Genomic DNA, 26,508 nt, shown 5'->3' with positions numbered 1-26,508 from the left:
GCTTTGGGGGCTGCCTGGTGCCGCTGCCGTTGCCTCCCTCGCTGCTCTGGAGGACAGAAAGCCCAGGCGGTGGATTCCCCACTCCTAGTCTACAGGAGCCCCTTTCCTGCTCCTCAGACCTGAACTAGAGGACTTCTCTGGAGCTTTTCTTTTGTGCGTCTGGTGTGCAGTTTCAGATATTGGAGGAACAAAAAGTGGGAAGCTTGCCTCCAGTATGGCAGTACTTGAGTTCCGGTTTCCCTTCTCCATCTGCCTGCTGCCATTTATGTTTTTAGATTCTCATATACATTTGTCCAGTGTTTTTAGTTGCATTCTGTGGGAGAAATGGAGTGTGCTTATTTCATCTTGACCTACTTTGTAGTATTTCAGATGAAATCAAAGGATAATATTTTCTATATGGATTTGCTTTCTTCCTGACAGAGCAAATACATTAGGTAGATACTGGTTTTAATGCTTGCCTCTGGTGGTTTCTGTTTTAATTGTAATAAAACCCCTTGAGCTATAGAAGGAGGCCATATATTATCACCTCTTATATTTGTTTTTAAACCTTTTCTGGAGCCTAGAAATTCCTACTCTCCTCCTGGTTCCAGCTCTCATTTCATAAAGAATAGAAAGTCTCTTTCTTGAATAAACCTTTTTGGATTTTCACATAGCACTCAGGTGGCTATTCATATTCATAGCACTCTTAATATGTCCTTGTAACTTCTTTTACCAGTGAAGGAATTTTTAATGACCTACAGCTTTTGTAACTGAAGATCAATATTAAGAACTCAAAAGCAGTGTGTGATTTCATCTAAGTAACTTCTTTAGGATATACTGATGTTCTGTACTTTGTTTAAATAGATAGTGAGTTTGGCTCTAGGATATTTATGCATAGCCATAGAGGTTAACAAAATGATTTCTTCTGAGCTGACTTTGAGAAATGCGTTACTTTTGTATTTTGCTAATACCCATCTTCCTTAACATTCTCCACTTGGCTGGCGGGCTGGTGTGCGACCTTGAGGAGTAAGCTTGCGTGTTCCTTGTACTGAGCTCCATTTCCTCGGTTAGCCTCTCTGCTGTAAGCTCTTTATCATAAGACATCTTCCCTCTGACTACAAAGAATTCCTTACCTCAAGTTTTTTCATAAAGATGCTGCTAATAATTTTAAATAATACGAAAAAATGTAATATATGAGGTAAATTTATTCTTTCGTCAGATATTTTTGATAAGTTTATTCTTTCAACAAATATTTATTAAGCACCTATTATATAATACCAGGATTCAAAAATAAACAAAATTTCACAGATTGGGCATTCAGGAAAATTTTTATCCATTGCATGAAGTTTATAGTCCAAAGAATTTCTTTTTGAATTTAAAACTTTTATCTTTTGGCCCAGCAGGCGTGGCTCAGTGGTTGAGCATTGACCTATGATCCAGGAGATCGAGGTTTGATTCTGGGTCAGGGCACATGCCCGGGTTACAGGCTCCATCCCCAGTCAGGGGTGTGCAGGAGGCAGCCGATCAATTACTCATCATTGATGTTTCTATCTCCCTCGTCCTCTTTCTGAAATCAATAAAGACATATTTTAACCAAAAAAAACCCTTTTATCTTTTGTACTGTAACTGTTCACATTTAAATTTGTTACTTTATCTCCCCTGAAAGTACATTATTACAACTTTGTCTTTTTCTTTTAACTTATCTTTATTGTTAAAAGTATTACAGGTGTGTTTCCACTCCCACCCTACCCCCTGACTTTGTCTTTAAAATTTTAATGAAATACTGTTGTATCTTGGTTACATGAAATCCTTGGGTAAAGTTCTAGATATGTTTGTATTATCTCATGGAGTCAGTTGGTATTTTGTGTCTTGAGGTTTGTTGTGGTTAAGGATTAGTTTCATTTAATACAAAATTTGAGCCAGTTAAATATTTTAAAACTTCTTACTGAAATACTAAATTAATGTAGTTTTAAACATCATTCAAATAATTGAAGAGAAGTTCTTTATTTCCAGTTATCTGGCCTTAGGTTCCTAAAAGTTACGTTTTTTCTGGGGGGAAAAAACAACAAAAACAGATCTTTTAAATAATTTTCATGTTCCTATATTTTTTTATTAAAGAGTATTAGAAGTTGGACCAAAGCATTTATCTTAGCCCAGTACTTATTGAGTTAAAAAGTATTTATTAAAATGTTTAAAATATATTAATGGCCTGGCTGGGTATGGTTCAGCAGTTGAGTGTCGACCTAGGATCCAGGAGATCTTGGTTCGCTTCCCAGTCAGGGCACATGCCCGGGTTGCCGGCTTGATCCCCAGTAGGGGGCGTACAGGAGGCAGCCTATCAATGACTCTCTCATCATTGATGTTTGTATCTCTCTTTCCCTCTCCTTTCCTTTCTCTGAAATCAATAAAGATATATTTAAAAAATAATATGTATGTACATATATATTAATGTTCTTTATTCTTAAATAAGTGAAAACTGACTTTTCTGGATCCAAAAGAAGGGTACTATAACCTTATTCTGTGTTTTTGAAATAAAATACAGTCAATATTTTACTTATTTTAATGAATTTAATTCCCCAGAAAATAAGTATGCGTTTGTACAAGTTGTTATAGCATTTGTCTGGGATTGGCAACTGTTTTTAGATAGTTGAAAAGCAAGAATTTAGAAACTACCCAAGTACTGATTTTTAGCCTTTTTGACAGCCTTTTTCTACAAAACCAGTGTCTTGTTCTGATTAGCAGTCTGTTTATAGTGTCTATACAAAAAATGTTGAAAGAATGGAATTAGCTTGGGTTATTTTAGATCTAGCTAAAGGCAAAACAGTCCCCCCAAATCTTAACAATTGATACCTTTCATCAAGGCCCTGGTTGTAGAGAGAATTAATTCACAAACAAGCATAGGCTCCCTTCCCCAAACACATCTATAAATTTATAACTCTGTACATTGAAGACAGTACTGTACAGCTGTGAAGTTAGACCTGAGCTTTAGTCTTAACTCCGACACTTTTTTTACTATGAATTCTTGATTATGTTTAAGTGTCCAGTACAATATTGTTAACTATATGTATACTGTACAGCAAGTCTCTAGAATTTACTCATCCTGCATAACTGAAACTTTATATACCTGTCAACAGCAATTATTTTTCTCCTTCCTTTCACTCCCTAGCAACTACCATTCTATTCTGTGCTCCTATGAGTTTGACTCTTTTAGATACTACATGAAAGTGGAATCATGCATTATTTGTCCTTCTGTTACTGACTTATTTCACTTAGCATCGTGTCACATATGGCAGGATATCATTCTGTTTTATGGCCGAACAATATTCCATTATATTTATATATATATATATATGTATAATAATTTTGTTTATCCATTCATCCATTGATGGACACTTGATTGTTTCCATATCTTGCCTATTGTGAAAAATACCTCAGTGAAAAGGAAGTGCAAATATTGCAGCAAGTTTCTGATTTTAATTGTTTTGGATAAATATCCAGAAGTGGCATTGCTGGATCATATAATAGTTCTGTTTTTAATTTTTTGAGGAATCACTGTTTTCCATAGTAGCTACACCATTTTACATTCTCACTAACAGTGTACAAGGGTTCCAGTTTCTCCACATCCCGCCAACACTTGTTAACTTTTGTGTGTTTTTTATAAATGGCCATCCAAGTAGATGTGAAATATATCTCACTGTGGTTTTGTTCCATCGGTCTATATGTCTGTCTTTTCCAGTACCACACTGTTTTCACTATTGTGATTTTTTTAATGTATTTTGCAATCAAGAAGTGCGGTGCCTTTAGCTTTGTTATTCTTTCTTAAGATTATTGTGGTTATTTGGGTCCTTTGCGGTTCGATATGAATTTTAGGATTGTTTTTTCTATTTCTGTAAAAAATATTGAGATTTTGATAGGGGTTACATTGAATCTGTAGATCACTTTGGGTAGTATTGGCACCTTAACAATATTAAGTCTTTCAATTCATGAATATAGGATGTCTTTCCATTTATTTGTGTCTTTAATTTCTTTCAGCAATGTGTTGTAATTTTCAGTGTACAAATCTTCACTTTCTTGGTTAAATTTATACCTATGTATTTTATTCTTTTTGACAATATTATAAGTGGGGTTGTTTTCTTAATTTCCTTTTTTCAGTAAGATAGTTCATTGTTAGTATATAAAAATGCAACTGATTTTTGTATGTTGATTTTTGTATCCTGTAACTAATTCATCTATTAGTTCTGTTTTTCGTAGAGTCTTTAGGGTTTTCTATATATAAGCTGATGTCATCTGCTAATAGAGATAGTTTTACTTCTTTATTTCCAGTTTGGATGCAGTTTTTTTTCCTTGACTAATTGCCTTAGCTAGGACTTTCAGTACTATGTTGAATAGAAGTAATGAAAGTGGCCATCCTGCCTTGTACCTAATCTTAGAGGAGAAGCTTTTAGTTTCTCACCATTCAGTATGATGTTAGCTGTGATTTTTCCACATATGGCTTTTATTATGTTGAGGTAATTTCCTCCTAGCCTTAGTGTGTTGAGAGTTTTAAATTATGGAAGAGTGTTGAGTTTTGTCATATGCTTTTTCTGTATCTATTGAGTTGATCATTTGATTTCTTTTTTTTTAAAGATGCTTTATTGATTTTTTTTAGAGAGCGGGGGGGAGAGAGAGAGAAACTTCAATGTGAGAGTGCAACATTGATTGGCTGCCTCCTGCACACCCCACTACCGGGATTGAACCCACAATCTGGGTATGTGTCCTGACCGCCACCTTTTGGTGTATGGGATGACATGCAACCAACTGAGCCACACTGACCAGGCTAGTAATCTGTTTTAAGCTGATAACAGCTTAACTTTAATCACATACAAAAACTCCATGCTCTTACTTCGCCCTGGCCCCCTCCTCACTCCAGCACTTTTTGACTCAAGTCATTTTAATGTTTTGTACATAAGTTTCTTTTCTTTAAAAATAGGAATAAGCTATACTGCTAACCCACAGGTTCTCAAAGTGTGGTTTGCACTCCCATAGAGGGTCCCTGAGACTTTTTCAAGGGGGTCCATATGATCAAAACAATTTTCACAACAATTCTAAGATGTTATTTGTCTTTTTACTCTGTTGACATTTGTAATGGTGGTGGAAAAGCAACTGTGGGAAAACCTGCTGTCATTGAACCACATTGTACTAGTAGTCACTGTTTGCTGCCCCATACTTCCAGTAAAACAGTGCCACGTTTACTCGTGGATGTCTTTGGAGAAGTAGATAATTTTATTAAATCTAAACCCTGTCTGATATGTGTGATGATGTGGGAAATGTGCAGAAGTGCTTCTGCATACTGAAGCATACTGCTTGGTTAAGGAGAAGCATGTGTAGTTGATTGTTTTTGTGAGTTCAGGTGGCTGCTTTTTAAATGGAATACGATTTTTACTTGTAAGAATGACTGTTGACAAACTATGGTTTTTCATGCTTGGATATTTGACAGACATTTTCTTGGGAATGAATGAAGTAAACTTGTTATTTCAAGGAGAACAGCTGAAGCATTTGTTGCCCAATGGTAAAATTTAAGCTTTTTAAGTGGAAATTGCAATTTTGGAAAACTTGTATTCACCACTGTGTGCTTTGACAGCTTAGTGTTCTGATACGATCACTGGTGATGCTTCTGCCCTGTATGATGTAACATATCAACATCTGGAAGATCTGCATAAGCCAGTAAACCAGTATTTTCCAAAATATTTGGAAACATATGATGTTAAGAAATTATGAGTAAAAGATCCATTAAGTATGGGAGATAGACCAGTGGATTTTAATATAACAGAATACAACTTAATTGATAGGGTTTCAGATTCTACATTCTAACTAACCTTTAAGAAACTACCGCTTGTCAAGTTTGGGTGTAGTATCAAAGAGGAATATATCCATAATTATCTCAAAAAGCTATTAAAGTACTGCTTTTCTCAACTACACATCGCTGAGGTCAGATTTTCTTAGTATGTATAAAAGAAACCCGATACTCTCTTCACAGCACTTCTGATACCAAATGTGTGGGTTTCCCACAGCAAGCAATTATCCAGTTCTCTGTAGACAGTAACTGGGAATCCTAGAGTTTAATTCATTCTGACAGTAACTACCCAGAGTTAGTGCGGACCCCACAGGTTAAGCGCTCAGTCCATAGACTGCCCCACCACTACTTCAGGTTCTAGTTGCAAGTTCCAAGTTGTCCCCTGTACTTTTGGCCAACCAGCTATAAATCGAGTGTTTTCATAACCCCTTCCTCTTGTTCAGTACTTTGCTATAATGGCTCACAGAACTTAGAGAAACGCTTTATAAAGGATACAAATAAACAGCCAAATGAAGAGGTACATAGGGCAAGGTCCAGAGGAGTCTCAAGCGCAGGAGCTTCTGTCTTTGTGGAGTCCTCGTATGCTACCCTTTTGGCACATGGATGCATTTACCAACCTCGAAACTGAACCACTTCATTGAGGGTTTTTATGGTTCCAGTATGTGGGCATGATTAAGTTATTGACCATTGGTTATTAATTTTGTGATCCACAGCCTTTCTATCTTACCTGGAGGTTTGGCAACCAGCCCCCATTCTACCAGTACCTCACTAGTATAAACTTTCTTGTGGTTGGAGGGGCTGTTATGAATAACAGAAGATGCTCATATCACCCCTACCACTCAGGAAATTCCAAGGATTTTCACAGTATATTTCAACCAAAACAGAATAACACAGCAGATTGAATGCCAGAGCAGATATGAGAATCTAACAGTTTTCTATCAAGACACATGTAAAACAATGCCCTTTTCTAATTTTTCAGTTTGGAAAAGTTATTTTCCATTAAAAAAATTGTCTGTGTTAACTTCTAGCAGGTTTAATATTATTAATTTTCTTTGAATCAGTATTTCTCATTTTTAATTTCTAATACTTTAATATCTAGAAATAAGACTCACATAAACAAAAGGTCATTAGGGTCCTCAATAATTTTTAAGATATCAAAGTCCTGAGAATACAAAAAGTTTGAGATTCATTGTTTTGAGATTCATTAAAGGGTTATAAAGGTCAAATGAACGTAATATTCATGAATGTTAAATTATTTTGTAAAATATTTTAAATGTAGATTTATAAATAAATGTTGAGCTCCTACTGTTACACTGCTGTGCAAGTCCTTCAAAGCCCAGACTTTGACGAAGACCTGGAAAGAGAACATGCATGTGTCACTGCTGTTAAGAAGCTTGGTAGCTTAAATGAGGAGTGGGGGGGATTCACATGATTCCTCTGCTCCAGAGACCAAACAGTGAAAAAGCAGTATTATGATGAGGCTTGTTTTGTCCTAAATATACTTTTATATATGTTTATATTTGTAATATTTATGTGTACACACGTTTGTGTGTATGTGTGTGCACATGCATGTGTACTTGGGCTCACAGCAAACTAAGCCCTGTTGTTGATGAGTATAGTCCATTAGTAGTTCAAGTTGCCTTTTGATTTTTGAAGTTTCCCCTTCTTCCCTTGCAGGTATAGAACAAGATGCAGTGACTACTTTTACCAAGTATATATCTCCAGATGCTGCTAAACCTATACCAATTACAGAAGCAATGAGAAATGATATCATAGGTAAGCAGTGCTTCACGCTATGGGGGAAAAGTCCTATTTTTGGTTATTGATTAAGAAAATTTTTTATGAACATGGAATTTTATATACCCTTACCTAGTCTGTTTTCAGATATCTGGTTGTAGCTCACTTACAAACTTTCTCTCTTATATATATGAGACCAAATTCTTAAACTTTGATTTGAATGACAACTATAGCAAGAACAATAATTTCACACATATATTGAATACTTATTGTGTCCCAGACAATATTTAAAGTACTTCCCATGGATAAACTCATTTACTCTTCTAAATAACCTTGCAGCATAAATATAGTTATTATTTTATAAATGAGGAAACTGAAGCACAGACGGTAAGTAGTTTTCCCATCGTGATAGAGCTTAAGAGAGAGTAGGAGGAAGAATGAAGATAGCAAGTGTGGGCAACTCTTTATGAGGCATTTTGCTCTAAAGAGCTGAAAGGGGATTGAAGTCAAGGGACAGTAGTTTCTGTTTTTCATTTTAAGGCGAATTGTTATGAACATATAGGACGTATGATAGCAAACAAACAAGTGTGCAGCGTAAATAGCTGGTGAGAATAAGGCAATAGCAGAGAAGATTCTGAAGCAGGGAGAGGGTGAAAGCTGCTGCAGGAAAGAAGCCCTAAGGAGGCAGGAGAGGGTGCGGTCCGGTGCTCAGGCAGGGTTGCTCAGTGGGAGTGAGGACAGTTGTCTGTAGAAACGGGAGAGGGGGAGATGCAGGTGGGTGGACAGATGTGGTGAGAAGTGGGAAATAACTTTCTGATTGCTTCTGTTTTCTTAATGAAGTAAGACGCAAAGTCATCAACACAGAGAATAGGAGACCTGTTAAGACATTCAAGGAGAGGGTAAGGGGTGCCGTGTATCGTCTAGAGAATGAGAGAGTAACTGGACCAGGATACTGGAGTACGATCCTTGGGTTTCATTACGGTCCCACTGAGGTCATGAACTGAAAGTGAAACCTGCCATCATGATCGTATGGTTTTTTCTAGCCATATTTAATAGTTAGCTAACTAGCTTATTGATGTGCTGTAGCTTATTTAGGCAATTCCTAGTGTTAGCATATTTTATGGTTTTAAATCCTATTGAATAACATTTTGATAAACTTTTTTTTCGTATTGAATTTATTGGGATGACATTGGTTAGTAAAATTATATAGGTTTCAGGTGTATAATTCTATACACATCATCTATATATTGTATGTTTACCACCCCAAGTCAAGTCTCCTTCCATCACCATTTATCCCGCCATACCCTCTTCGACCTCGCCCACCCCCTTTCCCTCGTAATCATCAAGCTGTTGTCTGTGTCTGAGGGTTCTTTTTTTCTTAATCCCTTCAACTTTTTCACCCAGCCCTGCAACCCTCTCCTTTCTAACAGCTGTCAGTCTGTTCTCTGTCTGAGTCTGTTTCTATTTCGTTTTTTAGTTTATCTTGTTCATTAGATTTTACATATGGTACTTGTCTTTCTCTGACTTATTTCACTTAGCATAATGCTCTTCAGGTCCATCCATTCTGTCACAAAGGGTAAGGTTAACTTCTTTTTTATGGCTGAGTAGTATTCCATTGTGTACATGTCTCACAGCTTTTTACCCACTCATTCACTGATGGACACTTAGGTTTCTTCCAGGTCTTGGCTATTGTAAATAATGTTGCAGTGAACATAGGGGTGCATATAGTTTTTTGAATCAGTGTTTTGGGTTTCTTTGGTTATATTCCCAGAGTGGAATTGCTGGGTCATAAGTCAGTTCCATTTTTAGTATTTTGAGGTAACTCCATACTGTGTTCACAGTGGCTGCACTAATCTTCATTCCCACGAACAGCACACAAGCGTTCCCATTTCTCCACATCCTCACCAACACTTGATGTTTTTTGTTTTGTTTTTTAAATATATCTTTATTGATTTCAGAGAGAGGAAGGAAGAAGGAGAGAGAGAGAAACATCAGTGATGAGAGAGTCATTGATCAGGTGCCTCCTGCACGCCCCCTACTGGGGATCGAGCCCAAAACCCAGGCATGTGCCCTGACCAGGAATCGAACCTCGATCTCCTGGATCGTAGGTCAGTGCTTCCACGCCAGCAGGGCTTGTTGTTTGTTGATTTATTGATGATAGACATTCTTTCCAATGGGAGGTGATATCTCGTGGTCTTAATGTTTATCGGTGTGATGATGAGTGACGTTGAGCATCTTTGCCTATGTCTATTGGCCATCTGTATATCCCCTTTGGAGAAGTATCTATTCAGGTCCTTTGCCTTTTTTAAATTGGATTGTTTGTGTTTTATTTGGTATTGAGTTTTATAAGTTCTTCATAAATTGTAGATATTAACCCCTTATCAGAGGTATCATTGATGAATATGTTCTCCCATTCAGTGGATTGTCTTTTCATTTTGTTGATGGTTTCCTTTGCTGTGCAAAAACTTTTTAGTTTGCTGTAGTCCCATTTGTTTATTGATAAACTTTTTTACAGGTAAATCTTTTCACAAATCCATAATTCTTTCAGTTACAGTCCTAGAAATGAAATTGCTTATTGGAAGGGTATATTCATTTTTAAGGCTTATGCTAGAAATTGCCAAATGGCCCTCCAGAAAGATATACCAATTTATATTCCCTAGTATTATCCTTATATTCCCAATTTATATTCACTAGTGTCAATTTTCCCATGCCTTTGCTAAAACGTATGTATTGTGAAGCAGTTTAAACATATGGATTGTGAAAAACACTTTTGTGCATGTTTACTAGACAAAAGTTGGAGTGCCTTCTTATTTTAATCTTTAATTATATGTATGTGATTGCTAGTGAGCATGCATATCTTTACATATTGCCCATTTTATATTTGTTCTTTTGAGAATTGTCTTTTCATGTCCTTTGCTCTTTTTTCTTTTGGGATGTTTCTTATTAGTTTGTAAAAAAACTCTTGACATGAATGATAATCTGTCATACATAGAGGAAACTGTCATACATGCTGCAAAATTTCCCCCTAAGTTGCCTTTTTATTTTGTTTTTGGTGTGTTTTAATGTATAGGATTAATTTTATGTTAAATCTTTTGGTTTCTCCATTTGTGTATGTGTATGCTTAGAAAGACCTCTGCCTCAAGATCAGCTATTCACCTGTATTTTCTCTTACTTCCATTTAAAAACTAATTTACATACCTTTACAGTCATTTCCTACTTTGATCCAATGTATACATTTGGATTTAATAGAAATTTAATTATTTACTATTTCTTTTACAGCAAAGATTTGTGGAGAAGATGGACAGGTCGATCCCAACTGTTTTGTTTTGGCGCAGTCCATAGTCTTCAGTGCAATGGAGCAAGAGTAAGTTGGCTTCATACTTTCACATTCTGCATTCTTGAGAATTCGGGTTTAGTGTTGGAATGGGCTTCACACAACTAAAAACAAACTATCTTTGAGGATTTAAGTATTTTGAATGTTTACAGGATCTTACGGGCATACTTTAAGACTATCTTGGTTAATGTGTTTTTAAAAATGAAAATTGTGAACTCTGTTAAAAGTAAAACAAGTTTTCATTTTAATGTTAATACTTCCTAGGTTAAAAGAATTTGTAATTCTGAAGTCATTTGGGGTGATTGTGACTATTAGAATTAGTTTATTTAAACAGTTTGTGTCTTCAGATGGATATTCTAATTTTTTAGTGCATGCTTTAAGTGTAATGTATGCCATGTTACTAAATACAGAAATTGGTTGAAACTGCCTCCAAAGTTTTGTTGTTGTTGTTTTTTTTACTGCTGCATGCCCTTAAAAATAACCTGCAGATTCATTCTTTCATTTAACAGTTGTGAAAGTGGTGCTCTGTGCAAGGCATATTTAGATACAGTACCTGCCTGGAAGGAAGTTACAGCCTAATAAGAGAAATAGGGCATGTTCTTTTGTTACTGTAATATGAGGTAGGGTGTGTTAAATATCAGAGGAGAGCTACAAAGTCATTCAGAAGTGGGAGAGATTACTTACAGGTGGAGGAATCAGGACCAACACCATGGGAAGGAAGGCAGTGTTGACCTAGGCTTTTCAGATGCAAGAGGCGCAGTGTGGAAAGAGTGTTTACCCTATTAAGCTCTTTCCTTTGGTCGTTCCCTCAAATTGTCCCTTTTTGTCCATGTGCAGGCACTTTAGTGAGTTTCTGCGAAGTCACCATTTCTGTAAATACCAGATTGAAGTGCTGACCAGTGGAACTGTTTACCTGGCTGACATTCTCTTCTGTGAGTCAGCACTCTTTTATTTCTCTGAGGTAAAGTCTGCGTTTCCTCTCATACTCTGTTAGAGCATTTCAGCTTCTAAACTGTAAATGCTGGGGCCCTGTCTGTAGAAAATAATGTAGAAGAGACAAATCATTTCCCAAAAGATCAGCTGGATTTAAATAATTATATTATTGTTTTAAGTTGTATGTGGTGACAAGGGAACTTTGATGACAGATTAAAGAGAGACCGTGAAAATGCAATGTGAAATAACTCTAATTTGGAAAAATCTAATTAAGAGGATGCATATTTTAAATTATTTGGAGCTGTTTTAAAACCACAGAGTTTGATAATTGATCCCAGTGTGCAAATATTTGCAGACTAGACTTCAGAAGAGAGAAAGAAAAGTTGTCAATTTTTTTCTACTGTCATCACCTTTGTGTTAGCCATTTGACAGGATTGCCCAGGAAAGCATTTGCAAAAAGCTTTAGTTAATGTCTTTGAGGCATACGTTTTAGTATAATTTGTAGGCTTCAGCAAATGAAATATTTTGTTGCAAAGCACATGACTTTTTTTTTTAATTTTTAATTTTATTTTTATTGATTTCAGAGAGAGGAAGGGTAAGGGAGAGAAAGAGAGAGAAACATCAATGATGAGAGAGTCATTGATCAGCTGCCTCCTGCACTCCCCCTACTAGGGATTGAGCCAGAAACCCGGGCATGTGTCCTGACCCGGAATCGAACCTTGACCTCCTGGTTCATGGGTGGAGGCTCAACCACTGAGCCATGCCAGCTGTGCAGCACATGACTATTAAGTAGAGATAAGAGGATCCCCAGTCTCACAAAGCAGTAACTGAAATACCCACTTGCACCCTACGTCTTCACAAGAATTATTTATTTTCGCCCGGCTGGGCGTGGCTCAGCGGTTGAGCGTCGACCTAGGATCCAGGCGATCGGGGTTCGATTCCTGGTCAGGGCATATGCCCGGGTTGTGGGCTCGATCAATGACTCTCTCATTATTGATGTTTCTTTCTCTCTCTCTCCCTCTCCTTTCCTCTCTCTGAAATCAATAAAGATATATAAAAAAAAATAAATTAAAAGAATTATTTATTTTCTACTCTCTCTCTTTGCCACAAGTTTAGGTCAGCATTTTGTTGTTGTTAATACTCACCTGAGGATATTTTTTTCATTGATTTTTTTATAGAGAGTGGAAACGGGGGGAGAGAGCAACATTGATGTGAGAGAGACACATCTATTGGTTGCCTCCCACATGTGCCCCAACCAGGGCCAGGGATTAAGCCTGTAACTCAGGTACATGCCCTTGATCAGGAATGGAACCTGTGACCCTTTGGTGTACAGGCTGATACTAACCACTGAGCCACACCAGCCAGGGCTAAGTCAGCATTTGTTCAAGTTAATATGGCTGCATGGAGTGATGGAAATGATCAGGTATAAAAGATTTGGTCTGGTTACTTTACCCTTCGCATGTTTACCAGTGAGGAACCACTAATCCACCATTATTGTAACTTTTACTCCAGTTCACTAAAGTTGCATCCAGCTGTGTGGTGTTTGTGTTCTAGTTGTTGTTGTTTTCCCCTAAAAGAATATTTTTAAACTTTTCAATCTTGAATGACTGTAAGTTGCTGAACAAATGGACCTGTTAGGTTTTTTTTGTTTGTTTTGATTTTTTTGCTTAAATTCTATATTATAATAGTTAGGGCTTATAAATTAGGGATGGTGAGAGAAATCTGTTTATAGCCTCATTTTCCTCTTTTCTGTTTTCCTTCCTAGTACATGGAGAAAGAAGATGCAGTGAATATCTTGCAGTTCTGGTTGGCAGCAGACAACTTCCAGTCTCAGCTCGCTGCCAAAAAGGGCCAGTACGATGGGCAGGAAGCACAGAACGATGCCATGATTTTATATGACAGGTGAGTTTTGCTGACTGTTTGGCATGCACTTCAGACATAGAGATGAGTAAGCTCAGTCTCTGCTCTCAAGGAACTCACAGGGAGCAGCATACAAGCTGCTTTGCATATGGTATGTGTAACGTTTTGGGGGTTCTTAGAGCAAGGCTTTCTGCTGGAGGAAAAGGGGAGGTTTGTGTGTGGCAGGCAGGACAGTGACGTGGAATTCAGGGAGGGTTCCACAGAAGAAAGATTTAAATTGGGTTCTGAAGAATAAATTGAATTTTGCTCACCAGAAAAGGCAGAAAAGAACATTCTAGGCAGAGGGCTCTAACACAAGCAAAGTCATAGAAACTTGTGGGAATGTAGCACTATCAAGAAACTTAAGTTTAAGTAATTGCGGCTTGGGTATGGGGTATTAAAGGATGTGAGTGATTGGAATATATTGTAAGGGGTTCTGAATATCTGTGTGGGTGTATCATGTTTTCTGATGCAGATCTGCTTGACCAATTTAACTATTCAATGAATAATACTTTTTCATTAGTCTTCACTGAAAAGGAGAGGGTGGCACAGTCTTACAGTGAACAGAACTGAAGCATCAGGCAAGTGATAAAGCTGTGGCCAGCTTCACTTAACTTTTCTTATTTTGTCAAGAAAAGTAATGTGGCCCAGCTGGGCATGGCTCAGCAGTTGAGCATCGACCTAGGATCCAGGCGATCGGGGTTAGATTCCCGGTCAGGGCACATGCCTGGGTTGCGGGCTGCAGCCGATCAATGACTCTCTCATCATTGATGTTTCTGTCTCTCTCTCTCCCTCTCCTTTCCTCTCTCTGAAATCAATAAAGATATATTTAAAAAAAAAAAGTAATGTGTTATTTGTATCCACAAGTAAGTGCTAAGAGGATAACAAGGGTAGAGAAGAACCCATGATGTCAGGAGTTAGAAGGAGCTGAGAGCATTTAGGTCAGCGGTTCCTGAGTATTGCTCTGCAGGCACGGGATAGGCGGTCTGTGTAGGAATAACCCGGGAGCTGATTGAAGATGGGCTTCTAGTCCTCTCTCAGAGATACTGACTCAGCGGGTTTGAGGTGAGACCCAGAAACCTGTATTTTTAGAACACACCCCAGATGATTCTGATGAATAGCCAGATTAGAGATCTAGTCTGATTTTCCTATTTTGCAGATGAGAAAACTAAGGCCCAGAGAGGTAGTGACTTTCTCCAAGTCACAGGGCAAGTTAGTGGCAGCACTTAGACTGGAATGCAGTGCTTCATGTTTGTCCAGTGTTTATTTTAGTATATTTGTGGAAAGTATTATATAGGAAACATTTTATATGTTCATTGAAATAGCAGGTATTTACATTTAGAAATTTTGTCTGGGGTGCCCCAAAATTCAAATCATAGAGGAATATTTATGAACTTGTTAGAAGATAGAAGACTCACTTTTTGTTAAGAAAATACTGATGACAAAAAGTTTTTTGTATGCTGTAACATAAGGCTGGCACTAGTAAGGTCCTGGCTGGAACTCAGAAACCAGAGAGCAGAGACCTGTTTTCCCCCTGGATCCCATTTTTACTTTGGGAGCCTTTTCTTTTTTTATAGACTTTTGTTTTTAATGTTTTTATTGATTTCAGAGAGAGGAAAGGAGAGGGAGAGAGAGATAGAAACATCAATAATGAGAGAGGATCATTGATCGGCTGCCTCCTGCACAGCCCCTGCTGGGGATTGAGCCTGCAACCCAGGCATGTGCCCTGACTGGGAACTGAACCCCCATCTCCAGGATCCTAGGTCAATACTCATCCATTAAGTCATGCTGGCTGGGCAGGAGCCATTTCTAAATGAAGTTACTGTTTAGTATCCTACTGCACTGTCATTTAGAAAAGTTCATTGTGCCAAATTTGACTTTACCAGTCCCAACTTGTTTCATATTTTATGTATGCATCATTATAATCATGCTTTATCAGCCTTTCTTTCTATATTGATATTAGACAGGAGTTAGAAGTCACTAGAATGCTGGAAAGGGAACTTAACAGAGTGTCCCCCCAAAAATGTATACACACTTTAAGAGCTCATAGCTCAGTTTTGCAAATGAAATGTATTTTAACAAACACTGCCTTTATATTATTCAAAGTGCGTGTATACGCGTTTTTGGGACACCTATATGTGTTCTTCTCCTTTAATGCTTTTATTTAGTAGCCACTTTACAATCAGCTTACCAGAACACTAGTTGCATTATATCCTGTTAAGTTAAAAATCTCTGAGTTATTGCCCTGGCTCAGTAGGTTGGAGCATCGTCCTGTACACCAGAAGGTTGAGTGTTCAATTCCCGGTCAGGGCATGCACGAGAGGCAGCCGATCCATGCTTCTTTCTCACACTGATGTTTGTCTGTCTCTCTCTTTCCCATCATCTCTCTCGGACAGTCAATGAAAGCATACCCTCGGGTGAGGAGTAAAAGAACCACCTTTGAGCTCTCATCGGTGACTCCTTTTCCCACGTCTACCGGATCAGCAAGTCCTGTTCTGTCCACATACATCAGATGCACGCACTTCACCCACAGGGCTGTTTTGTTTTTAATTCCTACATATCAGTGACGTGTGCCTCATGGTTATGATGGTGTGTTCTCGTTGAATCCTGTGCAAGGAGTTTTTTCCACTCTGTTTCCAGGGGAAATGACAGTGTCTTACCCTCTTTTTTTAAATCCTCACCTGAGGATATTCTCTCCAGTGCTTTTCAGAGAGAGAGTGCAAGAGAAGAGGGTTGGAGAGAGCGGGAGAGAAAAACATGGGTGTGAAAGAGATATATCGACTGGTTGCCTCCCACATGTGCCCAGACCAGGGGTGAGGAGTGAACCTCCAACCCATGTACATGCCCTTGACTAGAAATCCAACCTGTGACCCTTGGCATGAGGGCCGACGCTCTAACCACTGATCTACACCAACCAGGACTCTAACCGTCTTTTCAATCCATTTCTTTCTACCAAGTGCTGAACAAAGAATAGGTTCCCATGGGTTAAATATGTGTGATTGATTGATTTCTTTGCCTCAGTTGTAGCCTGGCCCTTGAAAATCTTAAGAACTAAATATGATGGAAGGCAAGTAGGGAGGTAGCAAGTCGACTCAGGTATTTTTGGGGAATGGGAGTAACAGTTGCAGCAAGGCCATTATAGTACTAGGTCTGCAGGCTGAAACCCTCATAGAAGATTCTTTAGCATAGGTGCCAGAAGTTGCTTGTATTTGCTCTGGAATTTGGTTTTACTTTGGCTGTCTTTCTACCATAGGTACTTCTCCCTGCAGGCCACACATCCTCTTGGATTTGATGATGTTGTAAGATTAGAAATTGAATCTAATATCTGCAGGGAAGGTGGGCCACTCCCCAACTGTTTTACAACTCCATTACGTCAGGCCTGGACAACCATGGAGAAGGTAACCAAGAACTTCAAAAGTATTAAACTATAAGAATTTTTTACTGTTGAAACCCAGAAAATAGAGCAGGGGGAAAATGATATGCAACAGGACAGTGGAAAATTTCAGTAGTGCAGCATGGCAATTAAAAGCAGAGTCTTTGAGTCTGACTGGTGTGTATAGATCTTAACCTTTACAGGTCCAGTAGCTTCAGGCAGTTACTGAAGTCCTTTAATGCCATTTTCCTCATCTGTAAAATGGGGGTAATATGGCTACTTACCTTGAAGTTATTTCAAGGATAAAAATGAGGTAAGATGTGTATGAATAAAGTGCTCATTAATTAGATAGCAGTATTGGGCAAAGTTAGCTTAGGAATGATCTAGTTATTTCACCAATATCCCTCAACAGGGTTAGAACACTAGTTTTATGTAGTATTATGATCACTTATTAGGGTACCACTAGTAGCTTGTTAATTATAAAGTATTAGAATTTGTGAATGATTTATTTTTCTAATGATAGAACAGCATTTATCGGGAATTGCACAGAGTCCAGGAGAAGCCGTGAAGTTTTGTTGCTTCTGTCTATCTAGGTGGAAGGGGTTAAGTAAGCACTGTTATATAATACCCACACAAGACTGGAATTCCAGGAACATGAAAGAGTTCAGTATAAAAATCAAATCATTAAAAAGCTAGTGGTAAGCTGAATAGAGTATCAGCTATTGCCCCAGGATAATAATTTTTTCATGTTTAAAGTTAAAATCTTTCTGATCTTAAAGGAAAAGTTTCAGACCTGTATTATATAAAGAATATAAACTTTCTGGGTAATAAAGAAAATTAAAATAGAAAAAAAGTCTAAAAAAATTTCTTACTAAATATGCGTGTGTATGTATATAAAGAACTTATGTAATTTTATGAATCAAGTAGGTAAATGGAAAAAAGCAGAGGTGATTCATTCACCAGTGCTTTGAGTAGTTCTGCACTAGCTGTTGGTGTTAGAATGGCAGACAAAGAGGCACAGTTTCTGCCCTCCTAGATCTCTATCTACAAGGAACGCTCATACTAAACACAGACATAAATGTTTACAATTGTGCTAAGTGCTGTGAAGGAAAAGTTGGTAATAGCAAATGCCACTGATAAACACGGGAACTTTTTCAGCATCATTCACAATTTTTAAATGCAAATAGAAACACCCATGGTTATTAGGCATTTATTTAACAATAATTTGAAAAACACAACCTGGTATTTGAAAGACTGTGTCAAAACAGATACCTTGCCCTGGCCAGTGTGGCTTAGCTAGTTGAGGATAGTCCTGTACACCAAAAGGTTTCTGGTTTGATTCCTGGTCAGGGAACATGCCCAGGTTGTGGGTTTGATCCCCGGTAGGGGTGTGTGTCGGAAGCAGCCGATCAGTGTTTCTCTCTCACATCGATGTTTCTCTCTCTCTCCCTCTCCCTTCTTCTCTCTCTGAAAAGCAATTTAAAAAAACACATAAAAAACAGATACCTTGAAGTATTAGTGGGACAGATAGCATCCTTCTGAAGGGTAAATTGCTCATATATATTAAAGCTAAAATGTTCATACTATTTAACTCAGTAATCAAACTCCTAGTAACTTACAAGGAAATCAGTTCAAAAGGAAAAATCAATGTATGCGCAAAGACTTTAATATAAATCTAGTTACAATATATATCCACTCCCTAGACTGTTTTCTGGTCACCAAGAAGTCTAAATAGCAAGTTTATGTAATAGTTTCATGGCAAAGTGGTTTTTTTGTGGGTGGGGACACCTAAAAATTGTACATGTTGTAATTATAGTTATAGTGTAAACTGTGTATAAAGGGATATTACATGGAGCATAAAAAGGAAAAGTAAAGTCATTTGTAAAATTTTGTTTTAAAATAAAGTTTTAGTTGTGTTGGACTTCAGCTTTAAAATAATTCTTGTCCTCTCTTTCAGGTGTTTTTGCCTGGCTTTCTGTCTAGCAACCTTTATTATAAATATTTGAATGACCTTATCCATTCGGTTCGAGGGGATGAATTTCTGGGAGGGAGTGTTTCACTGACTGCTTATGGCTCTGGTGGTGCTCCTGACGACGCGCACCAAGGTGGCTCCGACAGCTCCGCAGCTCAGGTATTGACCGATTTGCCTCAGGCATTAGAAAGAAAGGTGTAGGTCCTTTCCTTTAAATTCCAGTAACAGATCCCATTTGTAAGTTTTAAGTTGTTGAAGAAATTAAGGCAAAATAAAATTAGCCTATTTACTATATATTCTAATCAGAGTATTTGTATATATTATATTGTAAGGTGTCATGCTCTTTCACTCAGGCCATTTTGCTGCTTGACACTAGCTGTTGCTTTAATAATCATATAATATGATATACATTTATAGCCTCTGAAGACTTCTTTTTGCAGTTGTTTGGGAAATTTTAGTGACTAAATTTGGGGTGCTATTTTATAGAATAATTGAGTGAATGAACTGTTAGATTCCTTAATACTGTATTTCACTGAAGAGCTTTTGATTTCTTTTGAACTATAGTGCTATTGTACATTTCCTGAGCTTTTTTTGGTTTTGGAGTGCTTCATATGTCAAACCTTATCCCTGTTTAGCATGTAACAGAACTTTATTCCTTATTATGGCTAAATAATAGTCCATTGTGCAGACATACGACATTTTGTATCCATCAGTTGATGGACATTTGGGTTGTTTCTACCTTTGGCTATTATGAATAATCTACTATACAAGTTTTTGTGGCTATATGTTTTCCTTTCTCTTGTGTATGTACATAGGAATAAAATTGCTGAGTCAGTTGATAACTGTTTAACTTTGCCTCGATTACTACTGCTTTTAATAACTTCAAAAATCAGGAAGTGAAAGTCTTCCAACTTAGTTCTCCTTTCCCAAGATTGTTTTGACTCTTTGGAGTCCCCCGAGTTTCCATTTGAATTTTAAGATCAGCTTGTCCATTTCTATGAAGAAGCCAGTAAGGATTCTGATCGAGATTGCATTGACTCCATAGATTAATTTGTGGGTATTGCCATCTTAACAATATTAAATCTTGTCGCCCATGAACATGGGATGTCTTTTCATTTATTCAAATCTTTTTAAATGTTTTTCAACAATATTTTGTAGTTTTCAAGTATAAGTTTTGCATTTTTAAAAATTTATTTCTAAATTTTTTATTACTTTTGATGCTATTATAAATGGAGTTGTTTTTTTAAATTTCATACCCAAGTTGTTTATTGTAAGTGTATAGAAATGCAAGTAATTTTTTTTGTTGTAAAATTCACTTACCATAAACTTAGCCATTATAAAGTGTACAATTCAATGACATTTTGTATATTCACAGTGGTATGCAGTCATTACCACTATCTGGTTCCAGACTTTTTCATCACCCCAAATGGAAACCCCATGCCCATCGAGCAGTCACTTCCCATGGCCACCTACGTTTTCTTCTAAGTTTTAGGCCTTTGATCCATTTGAGTTAGTTTTGCATATTATCTGATGTAGGGTCCAACTTTATTCTTTCATGTGTGGATATCTAGTTGTCCCAGCATCATTTATTGAAAAAAAACTATTCTTTCACTATTAAATAGTCTTAGCATCCTTGTGAAAAATCAGTTAATTCTAGATATATGAGTGTGTTTCTGGTCTCTCAGTTCTGTTCTGTCAATCTGTATGTTTCTCCTTAGGCCAGCACTATGGTTACTATGGCTTTGTAAGTTTTGAATTGGGAAGTATTTGTCTTCCAACTTTGTTTTTCTCGCTTGTAAGATTGTTTTGGCTATTCTGGGTCTCTTGCAATTTCAAATATAAATTTTAGGATCAGCTTTTCCATTTTGATCAGGATTACATTGAATCTGCAGGTTGCTTGGGAGTACTGTCATCTTAACAATTTTAAGTCTTCCAGTCCATAAACATGAAATGGCATTCTGTCTAACTTAGGCTCTCTTTAATTTCTTTCAGCAACATTTTATAGTTTTCAGTGTACAATCACACACCTTCCTGGGTCAGTTTATTCCTAAGTAGTTTTTCTTTTTGATGCTCTTATAAATAGGATTGTTTTTTATTTAATTTTTCAATTACAGTTTACATTCAATATTATTTTGTATCAGTTTCAGGTGTACCGCATAGTGGTTAGACATATACTTTACACAGTGTTCCTTTCCCCTGATATTTAAGTACCCACCTGGCACTGCGCATAGTTATAATACTATTGACTATATTCCCTATGCTGTACTGTACATCCCCTTGACTATTTTGTGACTAACAATTAGTACTTCTTAATCCCCTCACCTTTTTCACCCAGCAGAATTGTTTTCTAAATTTAATTTTTTAAATTGGCAAACCATTCATTTCCAGGATATATCATATCTGCCTACTTTTTCAACTTAAATATTCTGTAAAGTTTTTTTTTTTTTTAATATCAAAACCGTGGGTAACATTAAGCTGTGATTATATTTATTTGTTGGTGCTTTATTGCTGAGAGGGTTCTTAATGAAAACTTTCTTCTAGGAGTTAAGCAAGACTAGGCAATTGAAGTTTTGCAGTTCAGCTTTTGTGCTTATGTTGTTTTCCATGAATTTGTAAATATTTTTCTTAAAATTTCCCTCAAGCTATCACTTCTTTTATCTTGAATTGGATCACATTCTTCCTTTCCAAAAATGTTTTTGATGTTTATTCTTTTTTTAAAATTTATTTATTTTGAGGTCTGGGAGAGCAAACCTTACATATCCTCCTATTTTAAAAATATTATGAAACATTGATTTTTATAATTAATCTCATTTCTTGATCACCATTGATAATGCATAGAGATATAACTAATTTTTGTGTGTGATCTACCTTCAATTTTACTAAATTCATGTTAGCTCCAGTAGTTTTCTTGTGGATTATTTATGATTTTTCTTTATATAAGATCACCTTATTTGTGAATAGAAAGTTTTCTTTCTATCCACTTTGGATGCCTGTTATTTCCTTTTCTTGCCTAATTGCTCTGGCTAGAACTCCCAATACAGTTTTGAATGGAAGTGGTAAAAGTGGGCATCTTTGTCTTGTTCCTGATTTCAGGGGGAAAGCTTTTAGTTTTTCATCATTTAGTAAGATGTTAGGAGTAGGTTTTTCATAAATAAACACTCTTTGTGAAGTTGAGGAAGTCCCCTACTATTCCTAATATGTTGAATGTTTTTTAATCAAGAAAGTGTGTTGGGTTTTGTCTACTGCTCTTTCTGTATCAGCTGAGATGATTATGGAAGCTTTTGGTTTTTATTCCTGATGCAGTGTACTGCATTGATTGATTACCAGATGTTAAACCAACCTTGCATTCCTGGGGTAAATCCCACTTGGTTGTGGTGTATAATTATTTTTGTATGTTTCTAGATTTGAATTGCTAGTATTTTATTGATGATTTCGCATCTACATTCAAGAGAGATTGGTCTGGTTTGGGAATCTGAGTAACAATGGCCTCATAGAAGTATTACCTCTTCTTTATTCTGATGCCTATTTTTAATTATGTGCCCTTTTGGCTACAAAAAGAGAGCCCTTCCTCACCTTCACCCCCAAAGAATGTTCTATAAGTATCTGTTCAATTACTTTTTTTATTAATTTAACCTATACCTTAGTCGTGGATATTAAGCGTGGTCCTATCTTATTATTTTAAACAGTGCTTCAGTGAATAATCTTGTATATAAGTCATTTTGCATGTAAACCTGTAATTGAATTTTTAGAAGTGGAATTTCTGGGTCAACCCATGGCTCTGTATTTCATAGAAATATCAATTTTGAGCCTGGCTAGGCGTGGCTCAGTGCTTGAGCATCAACCTAGGATCCAGGCGATCGGGGTTCTATTCCCAGTCAGGGCACATGCCCGGGTTGCAGGCTTGCAGCCAATCAATGACTCTCTCATCATGGATGTTTCTATCCCTCTCTCTCCCTCTCCCTTCCTCTCTCTGAAATCAATAAAGATATATTTAAATATATATATATTTAAAAATGTGTATATATATATATATATATATATATATATAAAAATTTTGACTTGCTTTTTATGTGGGGGTGAGGAGTGGGGAGATAGAGTGGTGGAGAACTTATTACACTTACTTAACTGGTCACTTTAGAAAGTTAACATCAGCTTCTCTTTTGTCACATAGCCTTACTGAGAATCAAAAGCATTCAGGTTTATCTTATAAAAGTTGGGCTTTACATTTATCAGTCAAGATGAATTTGCATGGATGGATGGGAGTTTTGCACACTTGGAAACATACTGATGTAAAACACTACACTTGTGGGAACTTAAGAAAAACAGATTTGGCATGTGAATGCATATGTTGTACATTTTAATGTGCTTTCCTCCTGTAGTTATATATTGATGTTACATTTCGAAATTATATTCTGTTAAGCATCTAAGTAATGGTGGAATTGAGTGAAAATTACATGTATTTCAAACACTGAAGATTTTGTACAAATCTGTCATATTCCAAACCCAGGAGTGATTTGATTCCTAAATAATATACCACTAACCTTACAATTTCTGTTCTAGTCCAATGCGAAAAAAGCTAGTGTTAAAATTCTGAAAAATTTTGATGAAGCAATAATTGTGGATGCTGCAAGCCTGGATCCAGAATCTTTGTATCAACGGACATATGCAGGGTAAGCTTGGCACATGTCTAGAATGTTTCACATCTTTTTGTATTTTAATCTAACCTATTCTTAATCTATTATTATATGCCCAGAACTTTTACATATAGTATGCAGTAGAACATGGTTAAGAGTGAAGGCTCAGGAATGACTTCCTGGATTTTAGTCTTGGCTCAGTCACTTTTTAGCAAGCTCTTTGTGTCTCAGTTTTTAATTTGTAAAGTGAGGATAATGTTACCGTTCCATTGGGTTGTGGAGGGGATTAAATGAGATAACACATAAAAGCATTTAGCATATGGCCTGATATCTAGTAAGCACTCCACAAATATTACTACCATCATTATTCCATTGCCATAAACGAGATTGATGAGGGTCATGTTTATATGATATGTTTTGGGCTGTCTCATCCATATTTCATTTGATTCATATGTTAGCAATTTTAAAGTTCTTGTCTTAAAAGCAGAAATAAAAATACAAAGATGCCAATATCATTTATATGGACTGTATAACTAATACTTGGAAAATAAAATAAACTTATTCCTTTGTATTTGAGAATTAACTTGGTTGTTGATTTCATCCTATAACAAAAAGACAGTGATTCATAGGATATGCCACTTATTAAACTTGACCACAGACAGATCAAATCATAAAACCACTCCTCTTCCCTAAAGATGGCTTGGTTAGCACATACGCCTGTGGAAAGGCTGGTTCTACACCCCAGTCCCAGCCCCATCAGTACCGTAAAGGGGTTTCCACGTGTTTAATTGCTTTTATCTGAAAGTAAGTGATAGTTGGTAGACCAGGGAGTCTGAAAGGTACTTTGAAGTAAACGAAAGATTATTTGACCACATTGTTTTTGGAAAGCACGCCTCAGCTGTGTCAGCATTGTCGTAATCTTTAGTTCTTTTAGGAAATGGTGGACAATAAGCCTAAGTGCTAAATTCCAAAGGTGATAATTATTCTTAAAGGAATGGTTGGTCCATTTATTTAAAACCTTGCTTAAGAAAGTATCAGTTGCAAGATGTTTACTTCTGTAGGTGTTTTTGCGTGTAAAATAGAATAATTTTTTTTGTGAATTTTATTTTTGTAATTTAATTTACTTTTTCCCCCATCACCATTTATCCCCTCTGTGTGCCCTTCCACCTCCACCCCCCGCCCCCACAATCACCACACTGTTGTCCATGTCCATGAACTCTCTCCTTTTTTTTCCTAATTTATAAAATGGGTAATAAGTAGAGATGATTTTTCTCCATCTTTAAAGATAGTTTCCATTGTTTGTTTTAATTTTATGATTTTAGCATCTTCCTGAAATTTTTCTCAAGGCAAACAAATTTGTATCAGTTGGGGTAGTGGGCCCGTGTATGAAGTGGTGACTTCCTAGGAAAGACACCTCTAAAATAAGATCTACTTTGCCTGAAAGGAGATACTATATAGACATCATAAAATTTGTTTTTCTTCTTTTAACTTACTTTTAATTACAAATACATTAATCTCTTATGAAAATTAGATTTATAGGTAAGGCTAATGTCCCTTTGATCACACACCTATGCTTATTTTCTCTGCTTACTCATTGTTATGGTGTGTTTTTGTTTGCCTGCTTTCATGTAGTTGATATTCCACTGTATTCTGTATCTTGTGCTTTCTTTCATTCATAATGAGTTTTGTAGATTTTTCTGTTAGACTGTATAGATTTAACTCATTTAGCTGTGTTGGAGTTTCTCTATGTAATATTAATTATAGCTTATAACTGTGATAAAATATTCCGCTTAATGTGCTGTGCCACTGTTTGGTCATTTTGATACGGAGTATTTCAGTAGTTTTTGGTTTTTCACTGGTACACCTAGTATAGCAGAGCACTTCCTGTACCAAGAAGCAAGTTTGAAATTTTAATAGATCTTACTAACTTACCTTTGAAAGTGCTGGTACATTTTACATTCTTACCAGTCTTTAATAAAGGTACTAATTTTCTCCATAACCTTGTCAACACTAAATAATATCAGACTTAAAATTTTTTTTACCAATCTTGAATTATTGCTCATGAGATGGAGCTTCTTTTGGCATGTTTGTTGAGGTTTTTCTCCTGTGGATGGACTCTTTATCTCCTTTTTACATTTTTTTTTAAAGATTTTTTTTTTTTTTTTAACATGTCTTTATCGATTTCAGAGAGAGGAAGGGAGAGGAGAGATAGAAACATCAATAATGAGAGAGTCATTGATCACCTGCCTCCTGCACGCCTCCCACTGGGGATTGATCCCACAACCCGGGCATGTGCCCTGACCTGGAATTGAACCTCGAGCTCCTGGATCCTAGGTCCGTTGCTCAACCGCTGACCCACTCCCTACCGGGCTATGTGATTACTTAATGATTGTTGGAATTCTGTATGCTTATGGATATTTATTATTGGTTAGTAATTGTTAAAAATAAGACCTTTTACTGTGTTCTTTTTCTTTTAACTTTGCTTCAAATTACTACAGCTTTATATTTTATAATTATATATGTTACTCTATTTTTATAATATATTTTGTCCTACCTTTTTCTCTCTTCTTTTACAAAGTTACCTTGGCTATTCTTGTGCCTTTTCTCTTCTGTTTGAGTTTTAGAAATGTGAATTGCCTATTAATTCATCATGTTTCATAAACCTTTTTGGGATTTTGAACGGAATTGCATTGAGTTAAAGATTATTTTGCTTTCTCAGGGGAGTAGTTCTATTTAAAATAAGCCTTGCCCGACCGGGCGTGACTCAGCAGTTGAGCATTGACCTAGTATCCAGGAGATCGAGGTGTGATTTCC

At 36.6% G+C, this 26,508-nt stretch overlaps 1 protein-coding gene across 7 annotated transcripts in view; it reads left to right on the top strand.

The window, feature by feature from the left end:
• The window catches only part of AKAP10 (A-kinase anchoring protein 10), an 80,776-nt gene that overhangs the window by 35,850 nt on the left and 18,418 nt on the right, over positions 1-26,508 (top strand). For all 7 annotated transcript variants that reach the window (XM_087825801.1, XM_087825802.1, XM_087825804.1 and 4 more), the window contains 7 exons: positions 7,490-7,588; positions 10,829-10,913; positions 11,721-11,844; positions 13,582-13,718; positions 16,969-17,113; positions 19,046-19,219; positions 23,621-23,730. In XM_087825801.1, the coding sequence (XP_087681927.1) occupies positions 7,490-7,588; positions 10,829-10,913; positions 11,721-11,844; positions 13,582-13,718; positions 16,969-17,113; positions 19,046-19,219; positions 23,621-23,730 (874 nt within the window). The remainder of the gene's footprint in view (positions 1-7,489; positions 7,589-10,828; positions 10,914-11,720; positions 11,845-13,581; positions 13,719-16,968; positions 17,114-19,045; positions 19,220-23,620; positions 23,731-26,508) is intronic.

Source organism: Miniopterus natalensis, chromosome 17 (genome assembly GCF_054644295.1).
Source record: "Miniopterus natalensis isolate mMinNat1 chromosome 17, mMinNat1.hap1, whole genome shotgun sequence".
NCBI classification, from domain to species: domain Eukaryota; kingdom Metazoa; phylum Chordata; class Mammalia; order Chiroptera; family Miniopteridae; genus Miniopterus; species Miniopterus natalensis.
The sequence above is the reverse complement of the archived record's forward strand: the minus strand, read 5'-3'. Positions and strand labels throughout refer to the sequence as shown.